This window comes from Nyctibius grandis, chromosome 14 (assembly GCF_013368605.1).
Source record: "Nyctibius grandis isolate bNycGra1 chromosome 14, bNycGra1.pri, whole genome shotgun sequence".
NCBI lineage: Eukaryota > Metazoa > Chordata > Aves > Nyctibiiformes > Nyctibiidae > Nyctibius > Nyctibius grandis.
In genome coordinates, this window is record NC_090671.1 from 14,106,048 (window position 1) to 14,128,225 (window position 22,178).

Genomic DNA, 22,178 nt, shown 5'->3' on the forward strand with positions numbered 1-22,178 from the left:
CTGTGAGGGGGCGCGCGCGAGGCGGGGGCGCCCAGCGCCGGGGGCTCCCTGAGGCGCCTCCTCTCTCCTCAGGAGCCAAGCGGGAAGCGTCTTCACAGCGGCCTCGTCGAGGCTGCGCCCCAAAAACCATCGTGCTTGGGGTCCTTCCTCCTTCCACACAACCTGCGCCCCTCTCGCATCATCTGGCTGATCAGCCTTTGCCTTCCCTTCCAACCACAAAATCAGCAGCACGTCCTCGAGAAAGCAGTTTTAAGAAGCAGCTATTAACTGGAAGGTTTTTTTTTTATTATAGCATTATTAATACATTTTATCTTGTAGCAATATCTGCTCTTTGTACCCAGCCCAGGATTCAAAAGGCAGCAAAGCTCCCACAGAAATCAGTTTTGCCTGGCTTAAAGCGTAGTCTGAAGGTAAAATGCTCAGGTGTTTCTTTTTTCAACTCTGTAACCCTGATCAGGAGTACAGCATCTTCCAGGGGCCATCTGAATTCATACACCAACACATGCAGTATCAAGTTTTTAGGACCGACCTGATCCCTGGGTCAGGCATCTCCATTAAAATAGCACAGATGGGGCTTCTACAGGCACAAATACTTCTGCTTCCTGTTTCAAGACCTTGTTTTCAAATATTTAAAACTACCAAATGCTGATGAAGCTTTAGTTTGACACTGTCAATTGCTTCTGAAGACAAGGCTGGAGAAAATAGTTTGTTCATGTTAACTATGGCTTGAGACTTTCGGATGTCCTTATTGGTCTCACCCCCCTTATTCTGAACCTGGGAAATGAAGCTTGGATGCGAAGGACAGGCAAAACGCACAGACATGGCATGTGCTCTTCAGCCCTAAGAAAACTCACCCGAATTTGCCTAATCAGCTTCTGAAAAACCATGTTTTTGCAGAAACTGGCGAGTCCGAGTAATAGCACCTCAAGGAGCCTCTGCCCTTGCTCAGAGCTCAAATCTCCGCTCGGTCAGGGTACCACAAAGGATTTCAGTAGAATGTTTGCTGTAACGGCTGCTCCAGCCAGAAGATGAGGGGCAAGTTCTGATACGTGGAGGACTTGTCTTGACTACACCTGCCAGCATTGGCCAACACCCAAGCCAAAGACAGGAGTCACTGAAAGAGAAGGCAGAAAAAGGAAACTCCGGGTCTCTTAGTCAACAACAGGTAAGGAGAACAAGACTCAGAGAAGGAGCCCTATTGGGAAAACAAAAGGTAGGAGGGGTAGACTAAAGAGCGTAAAACCCAAGGACAGTAAGAACAGGGAAAGGTGGGGATGTGAGGGGCACCCGATCTGTACCTTTCACAACACGTAAGATGGAATGTGAGACTGAATTTTGCTATTTGTTTGCCAGGGAACAGCTGTAAAAACCACCAGGAATGTGCTTCAGGCCAATCTAGTGCTTTTTTTTTTTTTGGTCTACTTTAACACTGTTATTGAATATTAATACACAATACTGGTGTCTTGCTTTAAGGTGATTTTTCCAACATTTAGAATACTGTGTTTTTAAGGAATGTCTTCCTCTTGATCTTCTAAACTGAGAATACCCGAAGGAAATCTGCTGCTCTCTTGAAGTCAGGGGAAGTTTGCTTGCATAAGGAGAACTGGTTAGGACTCTTGACAGTGTTTCACAGCTTGTACAAAGTTCTCCAACATATTAGAGCTCATCTTTTTCATTATTCTTCTTCAGGAAAGAAGCAAGGATATTGAGGGTTTTCTGAAGCTCTTCCTTTTTTCCATCACTCATTTTGTTCTTCTCAATCAGTTTTGTGATTCGGACAACTTCATTTGCAGCAAACTCTTCTCCCTGCTCCAGCATCTTGGTCATAATTTTCAAGTATTGCTCAGCTGACTTCTTCTCGGTTTCTTTTGTTTTTTCTAAACCTTCTTGCCCCTTTTTCAGGAGGGACTGGCGTTCTGATTTCTCAGTGGTGCTCACAAACTTGCTGGCCAGCATGTCGTACTCTTTCAGGCAGCCTGGCATCCCCAGGTAGATGCCATTACTCTTCAGCCAGCGCTGAATAGCCCCGGCCTTGATTTGGCCGCTGTAAGGTAAGGGATTGTCAAAGTCACCATTCTGGAACAAGTAAAAAATAGGGAACTTTTCCTTATCCAGCTTGTACTTTTCTCCCAGCTCAGTGTTCAGTTTATCACCATAATCTGTCAACAGAAAATGAAACACAGTATGTTAATCAAAAGAAAAAATGAGTTTAGGATTCTCTCCTACTCAAACTGATAAATATTTGTCTCCAGAGTTTCAACGCTTCCTAATAACCTCTTTGCCAGGAAATGCCATACACTGAAACAAAAACATCCCAGAAAATCATTTGTGTGAGGCAAACCATCATTAGGTTTTCCAAAGAATACAAGATTCTCATGGTGCTTTGCTGTGACCGTGACAGCATAAGACATCAGCAGGACCTCTACATACAAACCCCACCCTCCTTGTGGGAAATTAATAGCCTTTTTTTTCCTTGTTTTGCTCTATCCATTGATTTTATTTTGATTTTACAGTTAAATTGATTTTTTTCCTGATCTATGTGCAGAGAAGGTACACTTACACATTTGAGTTCTGACAGCATGCCAAGCTGCAAGATGTTTTCTCATCTTACATAAATCGCATTTATTCTTGAGGACAGAAAACACAACTTAAAGAGATTTCAATTCTGCTACTTAGCTAAATCCATGTGTGTTTAGAGATGTCAGTGTGGGTTTGACAATTCCTGTAAGCTTAAATTCATAATTCTACCTACAAAGCAAGAGCGAGTAAGGTGACAGTGATCCATTCCTCACTGCTTTTCTCCTAAAGCCAATTACAAGAACATCCAGTTACAGCAGCCACAGGGCAACGACCGCTTTCTGTGCGTTACCAGCAATAAACGGAGGGCTTGCTACAATTAATTAATTATACATTATGTGCTTTGTTTGACCAGGCTTGTGGCTAAAGCATGATTCTTGTAAGGCTTGTGCCCTAGAAACGGATGAAAACGTTTCTCTCAGCAAGGAAAAAAACCAAAAAAGACAAAAAGTGCTCCGAATGAGGAGGGTGGCATCCAGTTTAGCAGCGTGGGCTGACTTGCTTCATTACCCAGCCGCGAGGAGATAAGCAGCACTCCCATGCTGCCGGCGGGAGGCAGAGCTCAGCGCCCAGCCGCAGCAGGTGCTGTGCTCTGCCAGGGCCGGCCCGTCTCATTTCTCACTATCCAAATCACCTCAGAGCCTGTTTTAATCAGAAATTGCAGTGGGGGTTATTGCCTCCACACCAACCCGCGCTGCAGGGATCCGTCCAGAGTTCCTCACCTGATATCCCCACTTCAGCCACCAGAAGATCCTCACTGGAGCCTGAGCTCTCTGCCAGCTTTTTAAACTCATCTTGTTTCTCGCCATAGGGATATTGTGTATCGAATTTCACAAGGACAAACTTATGCTTAGGAACAACCTAAAACAAGAAGAAGGGGGAAAAAAAAAAGACAAAATGTTAGCATTTCGGGTTTGGGTAATCTGTAAGTCACCTAAGGTTGCTCTAGCTTGTTCTTCTTTTCCTGTGACACGAGGAGATGCAGAGGGAGAATGGAAATGTTATAATTATGGCCTTCAAAAGTGACTCACCGCAGTGTGGAGGAAAGACTGAGCTTTGGGTGGGCGTAGTCCTACCCTAGATGATAAAGATGGTACATGGTAGGTTTGGGGGATCTGATAATGCCTTTAATTATACATGATTTGCTTATTGTAAATCTGATTAGCATCTTGGAAGGAAGCCAGCTAAACAATTTCTAATGGGACATTAAGAGGATAGAGGCCAAATCTAATGTCATTCTGAAGTGTCCCAGCATGAGGAGCGCAGCTCTTAGCTGAGAGAGGAGGCGCGGGGAGCACGCGGAGATGCTGGAGGAGCTGTACTGGTTCAGTAAACAGAGAATTTGTGGTTTAATTTATTCCTCTTCGCCTGCACCATTACTTTTGAATTTTGCTCCGCTCGGATGATGCCCTTTCAAGTCTTAAAGGTCCTTTCCAACCAAAACGATTCTATGATTCTATGAAAGAAGCTTGGAAATGGAATCGGTCACCTGGCGTGGGATTTTTGTCTCCCTCCAGGACAAGACCTTACAAAATCTTTTTTTCTAGAGAACAGGGTCAGGTTGCAACACAGGTCCCCACCTACAAAGTGCACTGCAAGCACTGCTCAGGCACTGACATCACAGCTGGCTGCAACAGCTAACAAAAGTCTTCAGTCCTGGGCCTGCTGATCGCTTTATTTACTGTCCCAGTAAGAAGGGAACATGGCAGGTGTCACAGTTTTGATATTTCTGCTGGTCTTTTAAAGTCCCTCTTGCAGCATTCTGCCAATTACTTCAAATTCTTCTCATAGCGGAAGAGCTGGAAGCTCCTACGGGTTGTAGAGTGCTGTAGTGTTTAAACACCAAAAATGGTTTGTCACAGCAGAAATATCAAGTGGGGGGCTGGCATGTGGCAGGAGGCATTTGCTCATGCCTGAGCAGATTGTTTAGGGCAGATACTTTTCAAACAGCTCAGCTGAGCGTTGTCTCTCCAGCTCGTACTGCTGCAGCACACGCTTTAATCCTGCCATACGACGACTCCCTTTCCATGGGCGTCTCGCCATCTGCCCGAAGCTGGGCCTGCGACGCCTGTCGCTGCACCAGGCGCTACTGAAATAAAAATCCTGCCACGCTCTAGGAAGATACCTTCATTTCAAAGTGATTTCGCCCAGAAAAAAACCTGCAACACCTCAGTCTGACAGAAGCCTGTTGCCTTCTCTTTCACGAACACAAAAAGAGGTGAAACCGGCCCAAGCAGAGCGCGCTCACGGCCCCGACTCGCTCCCCTGCACGGTCCTGCCCTGGGTCACGGGCCGAGCAGGAGCCAGCCGACAGCGGCTCCTCTGCTCCCAGCCCGGGGTGGCGGGGAGCCGGCCCGGCGCTGGGCCGAGGAGCCGCGGCGGCAGCCGGACCTCGCCGCGCCGGTGCCGCTGGCCGAGCCGGGCCGGGCCGGGCCCCCCGCGCCCCCGGCCGCAGCGCTGCCCCCGCGGCGCGGCTCCACTTGGACCGCGCCCATTGGCTGGCCGCCGCGGCTGCCGCTCCCCCATTGGCTGCGGCGCGGCGGGCCCGCCGCCTCGGCCATTCCGCGGGCCGCGAGCGCTGCCCCGCGCCGGCGGCGGGTGTAGTGGGGGGGGGCGGCCCCGCGCCCGCGGCCCGCTCCATTGCCCCGGCTCCCCCCCGCTGCCCAGGGCCCCTGCCGCCTCCACGGCGCTCCGAGCCTGCCCGCCTGTTGCTATGGCCGCCGCCACGGTGCACATGGCCGCCGCGCTCCCGGCGCGCCTCCCCCCGCGAGCGTTCCGCCAGAGCCGGCAGCGCCCGCCGGGCGGGCCGTACCTTGTAGAAGGTGATGGCGTCGAGGGGCACGGAGCCCTTGGTGTGCAGCGCGCTGCCGCCGGGCAGCGCCAGGCCGAGCAGGCAGAGGAGCAGGGAGCCGGCGGCGGCCGCCGCAGCCATGGCGGAGCGTGGAGGGAGCGAGGCTGCCGCGGCCACGTGACCGCGCGGAGCGCCGGCCGCCGCCGGGGGCCCGCCCCGCCCCGCCCCGCCCGTCCCGGGGCCGCGCGGGGTCCTCGCCCCGGGCCCTCGGACCACGAGCGCTGATCTCAGGCCGCGCTGCTTCCACGGCGGCCGTGGAACGGGCGGGGCGCCCAGGCAGCCCCTTCCCTCGGCGGGCAGCGCGCGGTGCTGCTGCTGCTGCCAGAAAAATGAGTACAAGCGGGCAGCTTCCAGCAGCGAATGCACAGATAAAGTGGGGCGACAAGGGTAGATCGCAGGATCTGCTCTCGCAGGAGAGCCTGCAGCGCTACGGCTGTGCAGAGATTAACAGGGACAGCTGGAGAGGAGAGAGCAGCTGGTGGTGTGTAATATATTTATACACAACAGCAGGCCAGGCATGATGGCCACTGCCATTGCATTGCCCACAGCCCTCTCAAGCACTTCAGATTCTCTTGTGCTACTAGAGGAGATACAGCTCATGCACTGCAGCACTTCCCTCATCCCTGAAAGCCAGGATGAAGTACAGGCAAGCAATGAAGAAAGCCTCAACAGCAGACTGACAGATGATCATGTCAAAGGACAGACACATCCAAGCTCCCTCCTCCCAGCAGACATCATTCTGAACCCAGGCTGCAGGTGGAAAGCAATGAGCATTTTCCCCCTCTGTTTCCATCCTCCCTCTTTGCAGGTAACTTGATTTTCCGCTTGCCCTACACCAGGATAATCTGCTCCACCAAGGGGCTGACAGAGCTAGACAGTGTAGGAGAGCACTTTGGTTACTTCCAGACCATCTAGAGAGAAAAATGAAAGAGGCAGCAATACTGATTTGTAACGAAACTGACTTTTATATAAATTATAAACCCATCCAGTTTAAAGCAGTTCATTTGCAGTTGTGTCACTTAAGTCCGTAGAAGGCTGAGGCATACATATCTTCTACAGTCATAAATTAACAATGAATAATCAAGGAAGAGAAAGTTCAGATAAGGCTGCAGATACAACAAAAAAACCCTCCTCTAAGATTACTAGCGGTTAAAATAAAGTCATGATTATCAATGACTGCAAAATATAAATGCAATTTTTGAACAGTTAAAAAGTACAAAAATGATGGGCAACACAAACAGGCATTGTACATTTTGTCCTGGATGTAGACAAAGCAGGGTAGGACTGCTGACCTTTATCTACATCAGACACTGATTTTAAGCAAAGAGAAGAGCTGAGGAAATCTGTAAAAGGATCGTGGCTTGTGATCCCAGTAGTATAAAAGCAGTATTTTTTCAGTCTGTAAACAGTAGTCTTGGTAGCTTCTTCTAGGTCTGTTTTTCAATTCACCACCAGAAAAAAAAAAATCCAAAACAAACAAACAAAAAACAAATCCCAGGAGTGGAAAAGGGGGAACAGCAGCAATGGATTATAGCTTGAATTTCTTATCAGGTCCCTGTGGGACATATTCTGGAGGGGAAATGCTCTTTTGTAAGAAATATAGAATATATTTAACTGTACACAATTTATAGGGGGAAGAGAAATTCTCCCTCTCCCTCAACCAAGCCCCCTGTCAGTACATAGTCATTTTTGTACACAGTCTCCTCCTACAGAGAAATTACAGCTTGTGAAGAGATGGCAGCTGGTTTTATAACACTGAGTAATCCAAAAATCGTAGTTGTTTGACAAGCTTATCGTTCACCAGTGGCTGGAACTGGCATGGGACAGCAGCTGACACTGAGCAGCAGTCAGTATTCCCCTGGGCTGGCACGGGGATGGTTTGAGTGACCAGCCAACGCTGTGTGCCAAATGCTGTGACGGGAAGTGAGAGCGAGCCATGGTTTCATCTCTTCTCAGACTTTGCTTCTGATGACACACGTCATCCCCCCAGCAGTTTCAATTCTGCTTTTAAGAGAGCGGACGCAGAAAACCTTTAAAGCAAGTTCTGCTTTGAGGCACATGGGAGGATTTTAAAAGCTTGGTTACATTAACCTTCTACTTCACTTACACTTTCACCATTGCTTATTGATATGACTGGTTGAGTTCAACCTGTTGTAGCAGCAGTGGAAGGAAGCTCCAGCGTAACTCAGCCCCTCGGGCTGAGGGTGCTGTGTCAACTTTGCATTCAGTGCTGGTGTTTGTGCCAAGCCCGCACTGCCCCGGGGGAGGGAGGGGACAGGAACACCAGCAAGGAAAAGGGGCAGCGCAGGTTTCTGGCTCAGTGCTTCTCTGTGAATTGCAGCATCTCAGCAATGGGACTGTTTTCACTTACCCTACCCATTTCAAAGCATCAGTTTCAGTCATCAGTCTTGCTTTAATTTAAGGAGCACACTCTTCTTTCCAAAAAGGTATTTCTATACAACATATAAGAGTTCTTTTTTTTTTTTTTTTTCCAGGAAAAGTATTATTGTAAAACAGACTTAACACATTTTGGTATTCCTCCAGCCCAGAGCATTTACCAGGCATTGCAATTAAACCATCAGGACATCCATTACAATTCAGACAACCTGCAGACATTCTTTCCCTTTTAGGATGGGGCAAAGCAAAACTAAATCCAGCAAGAGCAGCAATGTGATTTTTTTTTTTCTTTTACACAGGGCATTTATTTTAAAAAAATACTCTCATCAACATTCTAGCATTGCTAACAAAACATACTCAGAAGAGATGACAAAGGTAGGATTGTCAGCTCTCTTAAAACTTTAAATAGAGACTTCAGATACTAGCTGCTTTAAATCAGAAGATGAGGAATCTGTAAACTCTGACCTGTCCCTTGTATTGCAGGTAACACGTAATTTTTTTTGCCTACCAATTTTAGGCTGCATTACTCCTTTAAAATGAAAAAACAAACAAACAACCCAGCAGAAATGCAGATTCAGTGGGAGCAGATGATGTGATTGCACTTTCTAAGAGAATGCCTAATGAGCTAGTACTTGAATAATCAAAGATCAACTGCAAAAAGCAAGCACACAGTTACAAAAAGTATTCTCAGCCTCATACTACAGCGGAAGCAAAAGTTACCTCTGCCAACTTAAAACCAAAGCCAATAGGATTTAATTTTAATTTCTATTAAAATATTTAAGTCTTAAAGTTTCAGTAACCTAAATACACTTTTTAAAAGTCGTGATGATTGCTGTTTTACATTAAACTGACATGAAATCAGACCACAGTGTCAGACTTCACTGCAGCTATTATATACAAGGTCTCTGGTTGTGTCTTTTTTGCTGAAACACCGATTCCCATCTCTAAAGCTTAACGGCCAAGTTTGCTCCTCATCAGGTTTGCGACTGTGAAAACAACCTGTGTGTGTACACTGACAGCACCTCTTCCCTCCAGCAGTTCTCCCCTTAGAGGTGCCTGCCTCACCGCCAGGCACAGCTTACTCCCACCCTGCGACCCAGGGCCGGGCTCTGCGGAGGGCTGTACGCAGAGGGTGCTCCTCCACTGCGGCCTCACCTCTCCCTGCTGGACCCCCACACTGAATTCCTTCGGCAGGACCAGGTGGCTTGTGGACAAAACAGCTCCCAAACGGGCTCATTTCATTGGAGGCGGCTGAACGTGGGCATCTACAATTTCTGCATTTCTAAGGCAAAGACCATACAAAAATTACAAACGCTGTATGGTGATGAAAATACAACTCCTTTGAGATATATGCTTTACACTGGATTTCTATTGCTGCTTCTAAAGACCATCTCCAGTTGTTTCTAGAGATCAAAAGGGAAGAAAGTTAATTTTCTCCTGTTGCAATATGCTTATGAACATGTATAAAAAGTGGTCAAACCCCGATAAGGGTCCCTGCTTCTCAGTTATGTACAATAATTTAAATCAGCTCAATACATCTGTAATACCTAAAAAAATTGTTTTATGATTTTAAGTCCTTCATGCATTATGAGGAAGTTCTGGATTAAAGTGATGGTATATTGGATGTTGCTTCTGTCTGGAACTCTGGTGTCACTCCTCTGTGGAGTCTGTCAAGGATGCATTTCTCAAATCTTTAGTTTTTTAATGGTATCAAGTCTCTTTTTCAGCAGCTCTCCAATTTCCTGAACTGAGTGATGGTAACTGCTCTGGACCTTCCCTTGCACAGTCTTTGTAAACTTTTTTTCTTCCTGCAAAATGCAAAAGAAAAACCATTCACTACACAGCAACTGTTTAAATCTTCCCATTGAACTTCCCCCACCTGTTAAGAAACAAACACCTATAAGAAATTAATGAGGAGCACAGTGTAAGTTTACAAAGGGAATGTCATCAGCACAGAATAAGCAGCAGTATCACTCCATTCACACCAGAATTTTCACTAATACCTGAACACAAGGACTTTTCAAAAGCACCTTTTAGCTCTAAACACACAGAGCTGCAAACGTAGCTCCAGGTCTGAGCAGAGCTATACAGACTGTGTTTATCAGGATTTACTGCAACAATGTCAAACAACAAACAGAGCAGCACACATGGAGAACGAACACAGGAAAAGCTGCAGACTCCCACAGACGCTTCTGCTCAAATCCGCGTGAATCTAACGCTTGGGTGTTGCAGATCTGCCTTGGGTAGTAATTTGATGTCTTGCATCAAAGGCAAGATGGGGGGATTTGCTGACTCGGTGAGGAACCAGAAAAGTTACAAAGATCAACAATTATCTGGAGGTTCTTTGATGAAATTAAGAAAATGTTCTTTTTTGGTTTTATTCAAGTTTGCATTAAATACAGTGTAAGGGATTTCCTTGCTTTCTATCAGCTTTTGCAGTTTCTTTTTTTAATATATGTATTTACATCAGCCTCAAGCAGCAACAAGAGAAATTTTAAGTAACATGCTATGCAATAAACAGGACAATTTAATTGAAAAAAATACAAGCTGGCTAACAGCAGCTTAAGTGGACAGAAGTGCAATTCTGAAATACATGGGTGCAGTTTTTCAATCCTCCCCAATTCAAAAGCCTTCAGATCTCCTGCCTAGACAAACATAAATGCCAGTGTCCTGTAGGCCAAATTTCCCTTTTTAGATAAATATATCAGAGACCTGGTTTTGTCTGTAATGCTGATTCCTAACTGACTTTGTGGGGGTCCTGGCTAACACAGCCAAACTTCCTCATCAGGCCCATGCTTCACATGTCTAAATTCGGCACGAGGTTTGGCACGTGTACTGCCTATTACTCCTGCCTTTGCTTTTACCTATATAGCTGGGGGGCGGGGAGGGTGTTGCCACTTGTTTTTCTTTAAGCATCAAGTCATTGTTTCCAGGGAAGTGACTAATCAGCAGTAGGTGAATCTCAAATGTTTCCTGGAATAAGTATTTTGCATCCATTATGGCATGCCAAAATGCAGATAATAGAGTAAGTCATATCACAAACAAAATAATGTTAAAACCTTAAGTTTTTCTTCACTAACATACCACAAAAATGAAAGTACTTTCAAATTCCTGTGTTTAGATCTCATTTTTTTGAGATTTTGTGCAGTGAGCTAGAGCTGATCAGATGAGGCAAAGTCACTGTCACTATTAGAAAACCTAACTCACCACCCTCAAACTCAGCTTTCTAGCAGTCTGGTCCCTACCCTCTGGTTAAGAGCAATCAAGTCAATCATAACAGGTTTTTTTTTGTTTGTTTTCCTTTTTTTTTTTTCCTTTTTGGGGAAAAGAAGCTTTCAACAAAGTTATCACACAGGCACGTACATACAGGTTGTTATCAGTCATGCACAATAGTATAGAGCACATAAATAACGTTGCAAAACGTTGCAGGTTCTTACCTGTAAAAGCAGAGTGTCCTTGAGCGACAGCTCTTCAAGTTTTAGTGCAGTCAGAATTATTTCAAGCCCTTTGATGTGATCTATTACGTTGGAAGTTAATGTCTGTAGTTCAGTTACATAATCCAGAAAATGTGTAAATACAGGTGGCTATAAAAACAAACACATATTTTTAATTTAGAAACACATATTAATGCCTATTCAAATGACTATTCTATATGACAACTCACTTTGTAATGTCTACCATTTTATTCCTCCCTCCAATGCTAAGCTATAATCTACCAAACCAGCTGAACACCACCAGGTCACCATTTACTGCAGTACATTCAAGGCAGGAAGGCCTGTGATACTCTAAACTGTGTTTCCTATTAAAAAGCCTCACGTGATATCAGAGATGTGGCACATCACCACTTGATTTTAAATAGAAAAGGAGTTTTAAAAATTAGTCCTGAGTAATCTCTAACTTATGGCAGCCTCTACAAGGCAAAGTTTATGAAAAACAGTTTATTATCATGTCATCTACCCTGATTTTTCTTTCAGTATAAATATGCTGTTGGATTTGGGGTGGGGGAAGAAAAAAAAGGAATATTTTCTACCATAGCTACACTGCTTTCTTTTTTTTTCTTCTTCTTTTTTTGCAGGTTGGATTTAAAAGGTCGGAGGACACTGTCACAGTAACTTGATACCCACAGGGTAATGGAGATCGTCTGGAAAAAAGGTACAAGTATGTCACAAGTTGCATTTACAGGAGGTTTCTAAACTCATTTTAGTGTTGCTACTGATAAGACTCAGAGTAGTTAGAATATGCAACAAAAACCTCTGCTTTCATGAGTGACTGAGATCAAAGAACTTTCACTGTGTTTTAGTCCCAACAGTTCTACCCTAAAGTACTCCAAAATTTCTAGTTTCCAAAGAAAAATATACCTCAACAAAGAAGACTAGGTTTTCTAAGAGGTTTGGATGAGTTTTCAAGGTGCCATCTCTGACTTCAATCAAATCACCTTTACATTTATTGAACAAGTCTGAAAAGAAAAAAAGAAAAGCCTTATTCAGGACATGCAGATCAACTTAAACAGGTATTTTCTGTACTGTATGTATCTCAGTGCAGTGGGCAAAGCTGACAGAGGACTGACCACTAAGCAGCTAATGATAAATTTGGCCAAAGCCTCTCCAGAAGGCCCAGCTCTGAAGTTTCCTCTGAACTGTATTTCGTTACTAACAGTATCTGCGCACCATTTATTGGCACACCTGGCCCAAGCACCAGGGAGACAACAGTTGCTAAGATTAGGCTGCAAGGTAGTGAAATGACAGGACATAACGACATTCTGTGGCGCGCAACAGCTTCACGATCAGACAAGCCAAGGGGAGTCTCAGCCTTGTTCTCAAGGATCTTTCACAGGGGTCTGCAGATGCATTAACACACTCCCCCACAATTGCAGCACGCTCAGCAGCACATCCTCAGATCACCACGAAGCACTACCTTAGCTACCAGGGTGTATTCTTGAGTTATCATTTACCTGTTAGTCGTTCTACTAAAGACTTGAAACTATTCCCTATCCTCTCCTGGATTTCTGCTGAATCTTCTGAAAGAAAAAGAAGTATTTATAAAACTACAAGTTTGTGTATTTTCTGCTTCCAGAAAACTAAGAGGCATTTAAATGTAATTTAGTGTTAGCAGTCAAAAGCGAATGCAACTGCTTTCAAAGAGGATCCAGTACTACATCAACATACACTGTACAAAAATGAAGACTTGCATAAAACATTAAATTAAGGTGTAGTCTCCCAGATAACTTAGTGTCATTCAAAAAATTAACACGCAAGTAACAGGTTGGGTCCACATCAGCCAACGCCTGGTAGTTCTCAAACTACATGCAGACACATCTTGCTCCCTCCCACCACACACCATGACAATCTGGTTAAACACTTACCTAAGCCATTGGTATCTAGTTCATAAATATCACTAACAAGATAAAACAAGCTAGTCTGGCATTCACAGCTGCCATTACTGAAGAAGCCAGCCATTCGGGTAGGAGGAGGGCCAAGGACAGGATACTAGGCAAGAAGCAAAGAAAAAGATAAAGGTGTTGCAGCTTTTCCTTATCCAGAACACAGTGTTTGTCTCTGGCACATCTCTCAGTCAGATCCATACACTACAAACTCAGGGTCAGTTAAGTGCATTCTGCAGCCTGCTGGACGTTACAAGATGCATTCAGTTTCTCTGCTTGCATTCACATTCATTTAATATTTGGGGATAGTTTTTTCCTTAACGGGTACCTGAATTTTTTGTTCTAGAAACTTCTTCCCTGAATCCACTGCCGCTTCCAGCTGCTGAAGCAGGGATCGAATTGCATCAATCTTGGATGAGACGCCGTTCTCTGCAGTCTTTTCAGAGTTCTTTGGTTGAATAGTGTGACTAAGAGTTGGGAGTCCGCTTACTAGCCTTAAAGTTAAAGACCGGATTCGCAACCACATGGTTTCTTCCTCCAGTGAGAGCTTCCTATGTTCTTCAGAAATGTCCCTAGAGAAAGGCACCAAATGCTTTCAGGCCAACGCTTCAATTTGGCAAAGCAGCAAGCTTCACTCAGGTACAAAAGTTATCGAATAGTGTATGAAGGAGGAGCGGTCAGAAATTCAGAAAGTTGTATTAATATGTAAAAAGGCAGCACTGCTAGAAGCGAGGGGTGATTCTTGCTAAGTTTGCAGTTGCCAGCCTAGAGAACATTTAGATATGGCAGCTGCCCTGAAAGGATTTTCTTTGCCATGTGTGCTGTGAGGAAAAGGTGTGACTCTATAGTGGAGGATATTTCCACTCACCTGTCTTTTGGATCCCAGTTAAACAAGACTGTCAGGTCTCTGTTGTCACGCAGATCTTTCCACGGAATGTCATCCTCCTCCGGGCTCAGACTCATGGACTTTATACTTTCTTCTAAACTGGTTGATCTGTACGTAACAATAAGCACCATTAAATCAAACATATCACTGAAAACAGAAAACACAGCTCACTAACAGACCACATCCCTCCACTGTTCACCTCTTCTGATGTCAGACATGTTACACACGCACGATACTGACAAGGATGCTGAAGGGGAGAGCAAATTAGAAGCAGAGAGAAGCAGCTCATGGGTTTTTGCCGAAGAGCTGCAAGTGCAACTCACTAAGGTCTCACTTGGCCAGTGTTTTCTATGCACACATCTCCAATTTTTTCACGTGCGAGGTGCTGCACTTATTGCTGCTGTACTTACATATTTGCTTCAAGTAAGAGGTCCAACAACATCCGCTCTGTGCGAACTTGCGCAAAGTGAAGGGAAGAGTTCAGCCTATTTCTAAAGGCAATGAATTCTGGGATCTTCTCAAATGCACCGTACTTGTAGGCTTGAATGATATATTCTGAGGTCTGGAAGAAAACACACACCGCCTCTGTATTAGTTACTTCCATAAATTCAGAATAACTGGAGTTTAACAAGGTCACTGCCAAGAAACTGCATTTCTGTGGTTTTCAGGAACCCACAGGTACAGAATCCGGCAGGTGCTCAGTCCCTAGGAGAAGCTTGCACTTTTGCTTGTCCAAGTCACCCCAGCCATTTTGCTACTTGAATTTGAGAATGCCCAGATGCTCCTCCGGGCAGTGAGATTTAATAACCAAACCAACACTAAGAAACATCGTGTTGCTGTCGCCACCGAGACTGAAAAATACTTAGAGGGGAGAGATGATTTTGGAAGGCTGCTTTTCTTTTTTTGAGATGCATTATTCAAATTATTGTTTCATAGTGAGAACTACTTTCAGGCAAAATAAATATATCCCAGATTTTCTGGAACTGACTTGGATGTGCATCACATACTACCGCAACATTGATTAAAAAAAAATTACTCACGCATTTTTTTTATTTCTTTTTTTTTTTATTAGGTTTTTGAATACAGTATCACAAGATATCACGCAGTGTATACACATTACAATACAATCTAAACACCAAAGGGAACTGTGAGGGTCCGTGGGATAGTTTGCTTCCCCTCTGATGAAGTACAGCAATACAAGGCACACAACTAACATTTCACATCAATCCCAGTAATCTCCAGAAGGAGACTCATATGACAAAGGAGCCCCGAACAAGCACTGTATTTTAATGAAAATTTCTAACTGTAGAGACAGAATGAACAATTCATGCTCCCAGTCAAGACAGATGGCTGTATTTTTTACATCAGAATTACTCCACAAGCGAGAAACTCTGGCAAATCAAATATTTTCTTCTGAACAAGATTATGAAATGCACTGAAGATGAGGAGCACCAAAAATGGCCTCTGGTTAACTGAACTTCCTACGGTCCTAACAGACTCCACCTGTCTGGAAGGCTCTGAGAGACTAGAAGCTAGCACTCACAGATGACAGCCACCTTTTTTTCTTTTCCCCTCTAAAATCAGAAGTGTCCTCTAGGTAACTCTGTCTTTTTTCATAAGAAATTTGGTTATTTGCACCGATTGAAAGAAAATATGCCAAATATTGAACAACATACCCTCTGATAAACAGCCTTGCAGGGTTCATTGTCAGGCTGCGGGACTGCGCTATGGGCGCTAATTCAACTGCATCGGCGTGGTTTTTAAATCCCCAAAGGACACGTTGGTGTTCTGTTTGCCTGCAGTATCTGGAGAAATTAAAGACGGACGGACACAAGAAAATTAGAGAGATTACTTGTGATTCTGCATATTTAAAGGAGGATTATCTTGAGAAGGATAAAGTTGCCTTTTTAGTTTTGGCCCAATATAGCAATACTGCCTTCTCTCTCCTCCCTGTCCTTGGAATCCTCTCCTAAAGCAGAAATATTACGTCAGGACTGCACAGCATCCTAGGTGGCTGTTACTCATGGGACACTCTTAAACAGGATTCACTTCAGGCTGTTAAATTCAGCATGTCAGAAAGAAAACTTATTTATCCAAAGCAATCAGTTTGAATCAGTAGCTGTTATTTTTATGCCAGACCATTTATATCCCACGCTTCCTGTTCTAGGCAGAGTCCCACACAGCGTGCCACAGGACACGTCCTCTGTGCTGCAGCAGACATTCCAGCTATCTTTAACATCAACCTAGAGAGCAGCAGGCAGTATCTGACATCAGGTAAAAAGGTAACTTTTAAAGGATAGTCCTCCTTTAACATTGCAGTTAGATGCTGTTATGGGACTTGAATGTGAAGCTGGTATCAGGACCCTGAATATGAAGGGGCAACCCGAGCAGAACCACAGCAGCAGAGAAACTGGTAGCAGATTCTGACCTTGTGATACTTGGGGCATGTCTTATGGTAAGAAACATCTTATTTCCTCTCCATTCTTGACATGCCATCATCTTAGATGAACAGTACCCTGAACTGAGCCTGCACCTCCTGCAATTTGCACCTTACGGTCAGTTTAAAGGACACTTGCTATTTTGCAAATTAGTACAGCTTCTGATGCATTCCCAACTAAAGGGATCTTAAGGTGATAACCACTGGAAGTGTCCAGAACACACGAGAGATTTGGCTAGCCAAGATCAACAATGGTCCTTTGGTGGCAATACTCTGTCTCCAAGACAAGACATGATGCGAGTGGGTTCCAGAGTCACATCCTTCTCTTGTAGCATGAAGAATTATATAATGTTGATTGCATCACTTTCGCCCCTCTTACAATTCCAACCTTTTAAGGTGTGATAGTGAGGCAGGTTGAACCATCCAGGCACTGGTTTCAGGATTTCTGCAACATGAGTTGAGTAGCATTTTCCTGGCAACAGCACTTGGAGCGTGGCCGTCCTCCTCTGCGTACAGATGTTGAGCTACTGGAGAGAATCAGCTCTTCTCTGCTGCAAGCACCTTTATCATTTATGCCAAAGAGAATAATCTTCTTCCAAGACAACCACACCTGAAGTTACTTCAGATTGTTTTCCAGGGAAAGATGATTTCTTCATGGTTTACAAGCAGTGTTCCGAAGCAGACAAATGACATCCGACAGTTTTTTCAGTTCACTTTTTTCCCCTGGCACCCAGCAGTCAAACGTTTTATTCAGACCGTTGGTTCCAGGTCTGCTTTTCATTAACATCCACCAAGTGACTTTTAAACAAGACTGAACAAGTTACCCCTTATCAAAAAAAAAAAAAAATAGCCACCACTACCAACAACAGGCATGTAGGAGAAAGCTGTCTGGATCTAGGGCTTCACCCCAGCACAAAAACACTGCACCCAGGAACCCAAAGACTCTTAGCAAGTAGAATCAGTGCTTAAACAATGAGCAAATGAGGGAAGCAGACAAGAGCGAGCTCCCATCATACGATCCACATGCTTCTCTGTGCACCCCACTCCCTACAGCGAAGTTTCTGTGTCAGACACAGGTCACAGTAACTCAGCATCTACCTTCCAGGCACAGGTAAATGGCAACTGGTATCTTGTACACAGGAATAACCTGGGCTGCCAACAGAGCAAGGGTACTCTTCTGAGGGACTGCTGTGTGAGCATCTTTACTATTCAGTACAGACATGTCTTGTGTTTTTATCCTGTCCTGGGATGGTGGGAAAGCAAGTTGTATGACTGCAGAGCCTTTGGAGCCAACTTAGCCAGCGGCTGACCGGAAGAGTTACAACTGGATCACACCTTTGTTTCTTATGAAGTAAAGCAAAAAGAATTTTCTTCACCTATCTCTCAACAGTGATCAAACTGTAAAATATAAATAAACAGGATATATTCCCACTCCTCACAATGGGACTGCCTTGCAAGTTCTAGGGAGATGGGACTGACATACATATACTTCCCTGCCGCAATTCTGGACTATTTCTGTTTCTATTTGCCCAGTATATTTCCACCAAGACTTCAAAAATGTGGTGTTCCACTGTTCTCCTATCTAACCCATTTTTTATGACTCCATGGGAATTCTGAAACAGAATTAACATTTTCCCTATGAATGCACGAGAATGTACATCAGAGTGTATTTTCCAAGTAAGATTATTGACAAGTACACTTACTAACCAGCAAACCACGCTAGATGCCTAAGATATGGCATGCAGTTTAGGAAGCACCTCATCTCTTTGGAGAAATTCAGCTACTCTCCCCTCACTATCTCCTCCATTCCAGTCCCAAGACTCTCATTCAAGACAAACTTCTCATTCACACCACTTACTGGGGTGAATTGAACAAAACAGGTAGTGCCTGTTAGCACAAGACCAGGTATTGCAATTTGATCCTATCACTTCAAAATAATGCAGTTAGTCATTGGCTCTGCTCTGCCTTCAGTGGAGCTGACACTTCAAGACTCAGTTTTTCCCCTCTGAAATCCTCCCACCTTGTTCCTTGCACTTTCCCTACCTTTTAAAGGGACGTGCATTCCTCACTGTCCCTGTGTGCCCAGGGCAGCCATCGCTAAAACGTGCTGCTTCAATATAAAGGATCCTTAAGTATGGCAGCACCATCTTGACCCACCATCCCTGGCTGCTGTGTGACTTTCCAAAATGCTAGAAGTTACATGACACTAGGACTTACTTGCCACATGACACTTCACTTAAATTCTTGCATAAAATCACAATCCATTCATTTAAAAGTAATCACACCTTTTTTTTGAGGAGCATTAAAACTGGCTTTTATAAATAGAAAACTAAAGCAAAACCCCACGTAACAGTAAGTTACAAACTCTTGTAACGAAAAACACATGTGAGGAAACCTTTACTATAAACACAAAGTTGCACATATTATTCCTTTGTGTTATCAACCACTACCTTTCTGTAAGCCCTTACACAGCGCACAGACACTCCTGTAAGGCACCTTGACATAACTGCTCTGTTACAAGGACACAGAGGTTTCTTTCAACTTACATCTTTCTGGTTGGAGTGGAAAAACCTGAGTGCAAAATTGCAGGATTGGGATGCAGCAGCGTAATGGCCCAGTGCCTCTGCATAGCGCGTCAGAAGATAGCTGCAACACAACAGAGCACAAGTCAAACATCAGCACACAGCTCTGGGGAATCCTGAATTTCAACCACAGCTCTGAACAGAACTGCAGCACAGTTCAGCTTTAATGAAAAGTCTGGAGATTTAACAGGTGGCAATCACAACATTAAAATTTAACCTTCTAACAGTAATGGAAGGAATTCTTCATTTTTTTAAAGAAAGTATGTTGGGGCTTGGAGTTCCTCCATCCACCTTGTTAAGTGTGCAAGAGCTTTATGTAGTTAGATACCCACAAACACACTAACCAAGGTAAGGCCATTTGGTATGTTTGTTTACCTCGCGCTCCTAAGCTTTGCTGAGCAATGACACAAGCCAGAACACCAAGCTATAACTGGAATCAAGACACACATTTCACAGAGTTGTTTCAGATTCCATTTAGTTAATACTCCAGAAATCCAAAACTGATCAAAACCACACAAGAAGTGGAGCTTACTACAGTAGATGTTATCTCACATAATTCCAAAACACTTTTACACACCACCATATAAAAATCCAATAATTGCTAACTTTCAGCAGCAAAGACAACTGAAGATCTCAGGACTAATTACTGGAGGGTCATCATCACCAATTATTCTCAGTATATACTACCCACCCGATGGTGTCGTGCTGTATGTGCTTCGCATCAAGGCTGGAATAGAGCTCTGCGACGGGTTCGAATGCACCAAGCCTGCAGTAGATTCGAATGAGCAGCAATTTAAACTGAGCATTAGAAGGACTACGAGATAACCCTTCTTCTAAGAGAGTGAGGCACTGCCACACAGCCATCTCTTCACCTGGGGACAAAGACAAAACACAGAGGCGTGATCAGAGAGGCACTGAACACTGACAGCACAATTCACTCTGGCATTGAAGCTTCCGTCCTCAAGTTACACACCTCTCAAAATGGTCCCAGGTATTTAAACACACAGATGGCATTCACGAGCCACGTTGCTGCCCTTAAAACATAACACCCACCCCAGCATTACAGCTGCTCTCTGAGGGAGAGGTGGAGGAATAATTCTTCACAGGGAATATGTAGCTCACATTTGTCCAGAGCACAGACTCACACGTGGGCCCACTGCAAAAGAAGGGAGCTTCCCTGACGAGTCCTGGAGCGTTCAGGATTTCTAGCTTACACGTACAGAGCACTCCCAAGCATTATGCAAGAGAGCAGCTCAGAGTCAGGAATTCAAGAGCCCACACTCCACCAGTGACCTGCCAGGAACCTGACAACGGATTTACTCAGGTCAAAGACTAAATCTTCCTTGGGAAAGACAAAGGCGTAACTGACAGCTACCCTTCCTGAAGGAGAGGAATATAAACAGTGCCCACAAACAGCCACCACGGGAGACTGACTCTGTGGGATTAGGAGACTAAGAGACAGAGCAGATGTGGAGTAGAGCAATACTCAAGACAGCACAACCAGTCTCAGCAGAAGGTCTAGAAGCAGGGGATCCAAAAGTCAAAGTATGTCAGGGAGGGAAAGAAATAATCTCAAAACACTTCTGATATCAGAAGGGAATTGTCAGCAGGCCTTGTGCAAAGGGAGAGAAAACATTACCTACATGGGAAACTCAGAACAAGCTTCTGAAGACAGCCAGCACTGAGCTGCAAGTTATCAGCAAAGCTCTGCCAGGACTTACAGGAATTAATCAGAAAAATTACATCCCTTTAGAGGTCAGTGAGGTTCATATCAAACACCAACTGAATAGAGGGACTCCTGAAATGCCTCATACTGAGGAAAAAAGAAACAAACAGAAAGCTATGGGCCTAACAAGCCAGGACAGGTCCACATCGGCCACAGAGACACAGCCTCCCTACCACAACCATCCAGGGCGGTATTAAGCAAGACAAAATTTTAGGAACATACCTTCTAGCCACAGATCGAGCAGCAGGTGAACCGCAAGCAGGCAGTAATAATCTGAAAACTGCAATTCAGTTTTCAAACAAGACTTCCCTAAAATGAAAAAAAAAAAATTACCCTTGAATTACTACAGTGCTGCCAGCTGTTTCTCACATCGCCAGCATTATCAAGTGGCACAGCTATCTGGCAGATGATAACCACAGCTTAATTTATAAAATCCAGAGTTGTCTTAAAACCTGAAACAACTGTATATATGCTGCATTTGTTCATCACACAAGTGGGACTTTTGGCTACTTCATATGCCAACATCTGCTGGAAGAAGAAAGACTCCCCTACGACTGCAAGAGTTACAAATTAATATTATTGCCCATGCATTTGTCCTATGTAAACCAGAGATAAAGCTTGGCTCTGCTTAAAGGCACAGGCAAGTGTGCACAGATACAAATGTACCATCGAAACTACCCAGGAATGTCTCATTTATCTTGAAGATACACAACTGAAAAGAAAAAAAAATTAAAAGGAAATGGATAATTCAGGTCTGCCCACGGATATCATCATAAAGGAGGAAGGAAAGGTATTATCTAGCGGCACGATGGATGCTGTGCACGAACAGTGATATTTGCCATCGGAGTTTGTGTTGTTCTGCCCCCCCCGAAGAAGCTCTGAACTTTTGCTCATAAAAAGCTGCAAGTGAACTGCAACACTAGTTTCTAGATTTTTCTCACCAAACTCCAATCCATGGCGGTATCTTAACATCAACTCCCGGATCACGGTCAGCTTTTGCTTCTTATCCATGGCGTGATAGATACCGAGCAATCTTGAGAGCTGCACCACACACAAGTGTTGTTGCAGGGCTTTGATATCGGCTGGCAGCGCGATTTCACTCTCTGCTGTTGCCGACAGAGGGATTACTTCCAGCAATTGGCTGATGAACTGAAAGAGAAACACTGGTGTTAAATTCTGCAGGGCATTTGGGGCTGCACGAACGGAAAGCATCATTTCCTCCCTCAAATCAAGCAAAAAAGGCAAGGTGGAAATGTCAGTATCAACCCTGATGTCACACTGCAGTCAGTGGTTAAAGAGCTACCTTCAATATATATATTTATTTTTTCTTTGAAAGGTGCTG

At 44.4% G+C, this 22,178-nt stretch overlaps 2 protein-coding genes across 3 annotated transcripts in view; both read right to left on the reverse strand.

Annotated features, from left to right (window-relative positions):
• Positions 1-263: 263 nt before the first annotated feature.
• Positions 264-5,540, reverse strand: ERP29 (endoplasmic reticulum protein 29). Its single transcript, XM_068412700.1, has 3 exons — positions 5,390-5,540; positions 3,300-3,438; positions 264-2,159 (listed from the first exon to the last, which is right to left on the reverse strand). Exons 1-3 carry the CDS (start codon positions 5,507-5,509, stop codon positions 1,657-1,659), a joined length of 762 nt encoding a protein of 253 aa, XP_068268801.1. The 5' UTR covers positions 5,510-5,540; the 3' UTR covers positions 264-1,656.
• An 833-nt stretch (positions 5,541-6,373) lies between these two features.
• NAA25 (N-alpha-acetyltransferase 25, NatB auxiliary subunit) overlaps positions 6,374-22,178 on the reverse strand; it is a 30,812-nt gene continuing 15,007 nt past the window's right edge. For both annotated transcript variants that reach the window (XM_068412588.1, XM_068412589.1), the window contains 13 exons: positions 21,778-21,985; positions 21,059-21,145; positions 19,802-19,982; positions 19,075-19,174; positions 14,502-14,653; positions 14,074-14,199; positions 13,534-13,777; positions 13,188-13,311; positions 12,777-12,842; positions 12,184-12,281; positions 11,856-11,966; positions 11,263-11,409; positions 6,374-9,633 (listed from right to left, as the gene is read on the reverse strand). In XM_068412588.1, the coding sequence (XP_068268689.1) occupies positions 9,511-9,633; positions 11,263-11,409; positions 11,856-11,966; positions 12,184-12,281; positions 12,777-12,842; positions 13,188-13,311; positions 13,534-13,777; positions 14,074-14,199; positions 14,502-14,653; positions 19,075-19,174; positions 19,802-19,982; positions 21,059-21,145; positions 21,778-21,985 (1,767 nt within the window). In that variant the 3' untranslated portion in view covers positions 6,374-9,510. The remainder of the gene's footprint in view (positions 9,634-11,262; positions 11,410-11,855; positions 11,967-12,183; positions 12,282-12,776; positions 12,843-13,187; positions 13,312-13,533; positions 13,778-14,073; positions 14,200-14,501; positions 14,654-19,074; positions 19,175-19,801; positions 19,983-21,058; positions 21,146-21,777; positions 21,986-22,178) is intronic.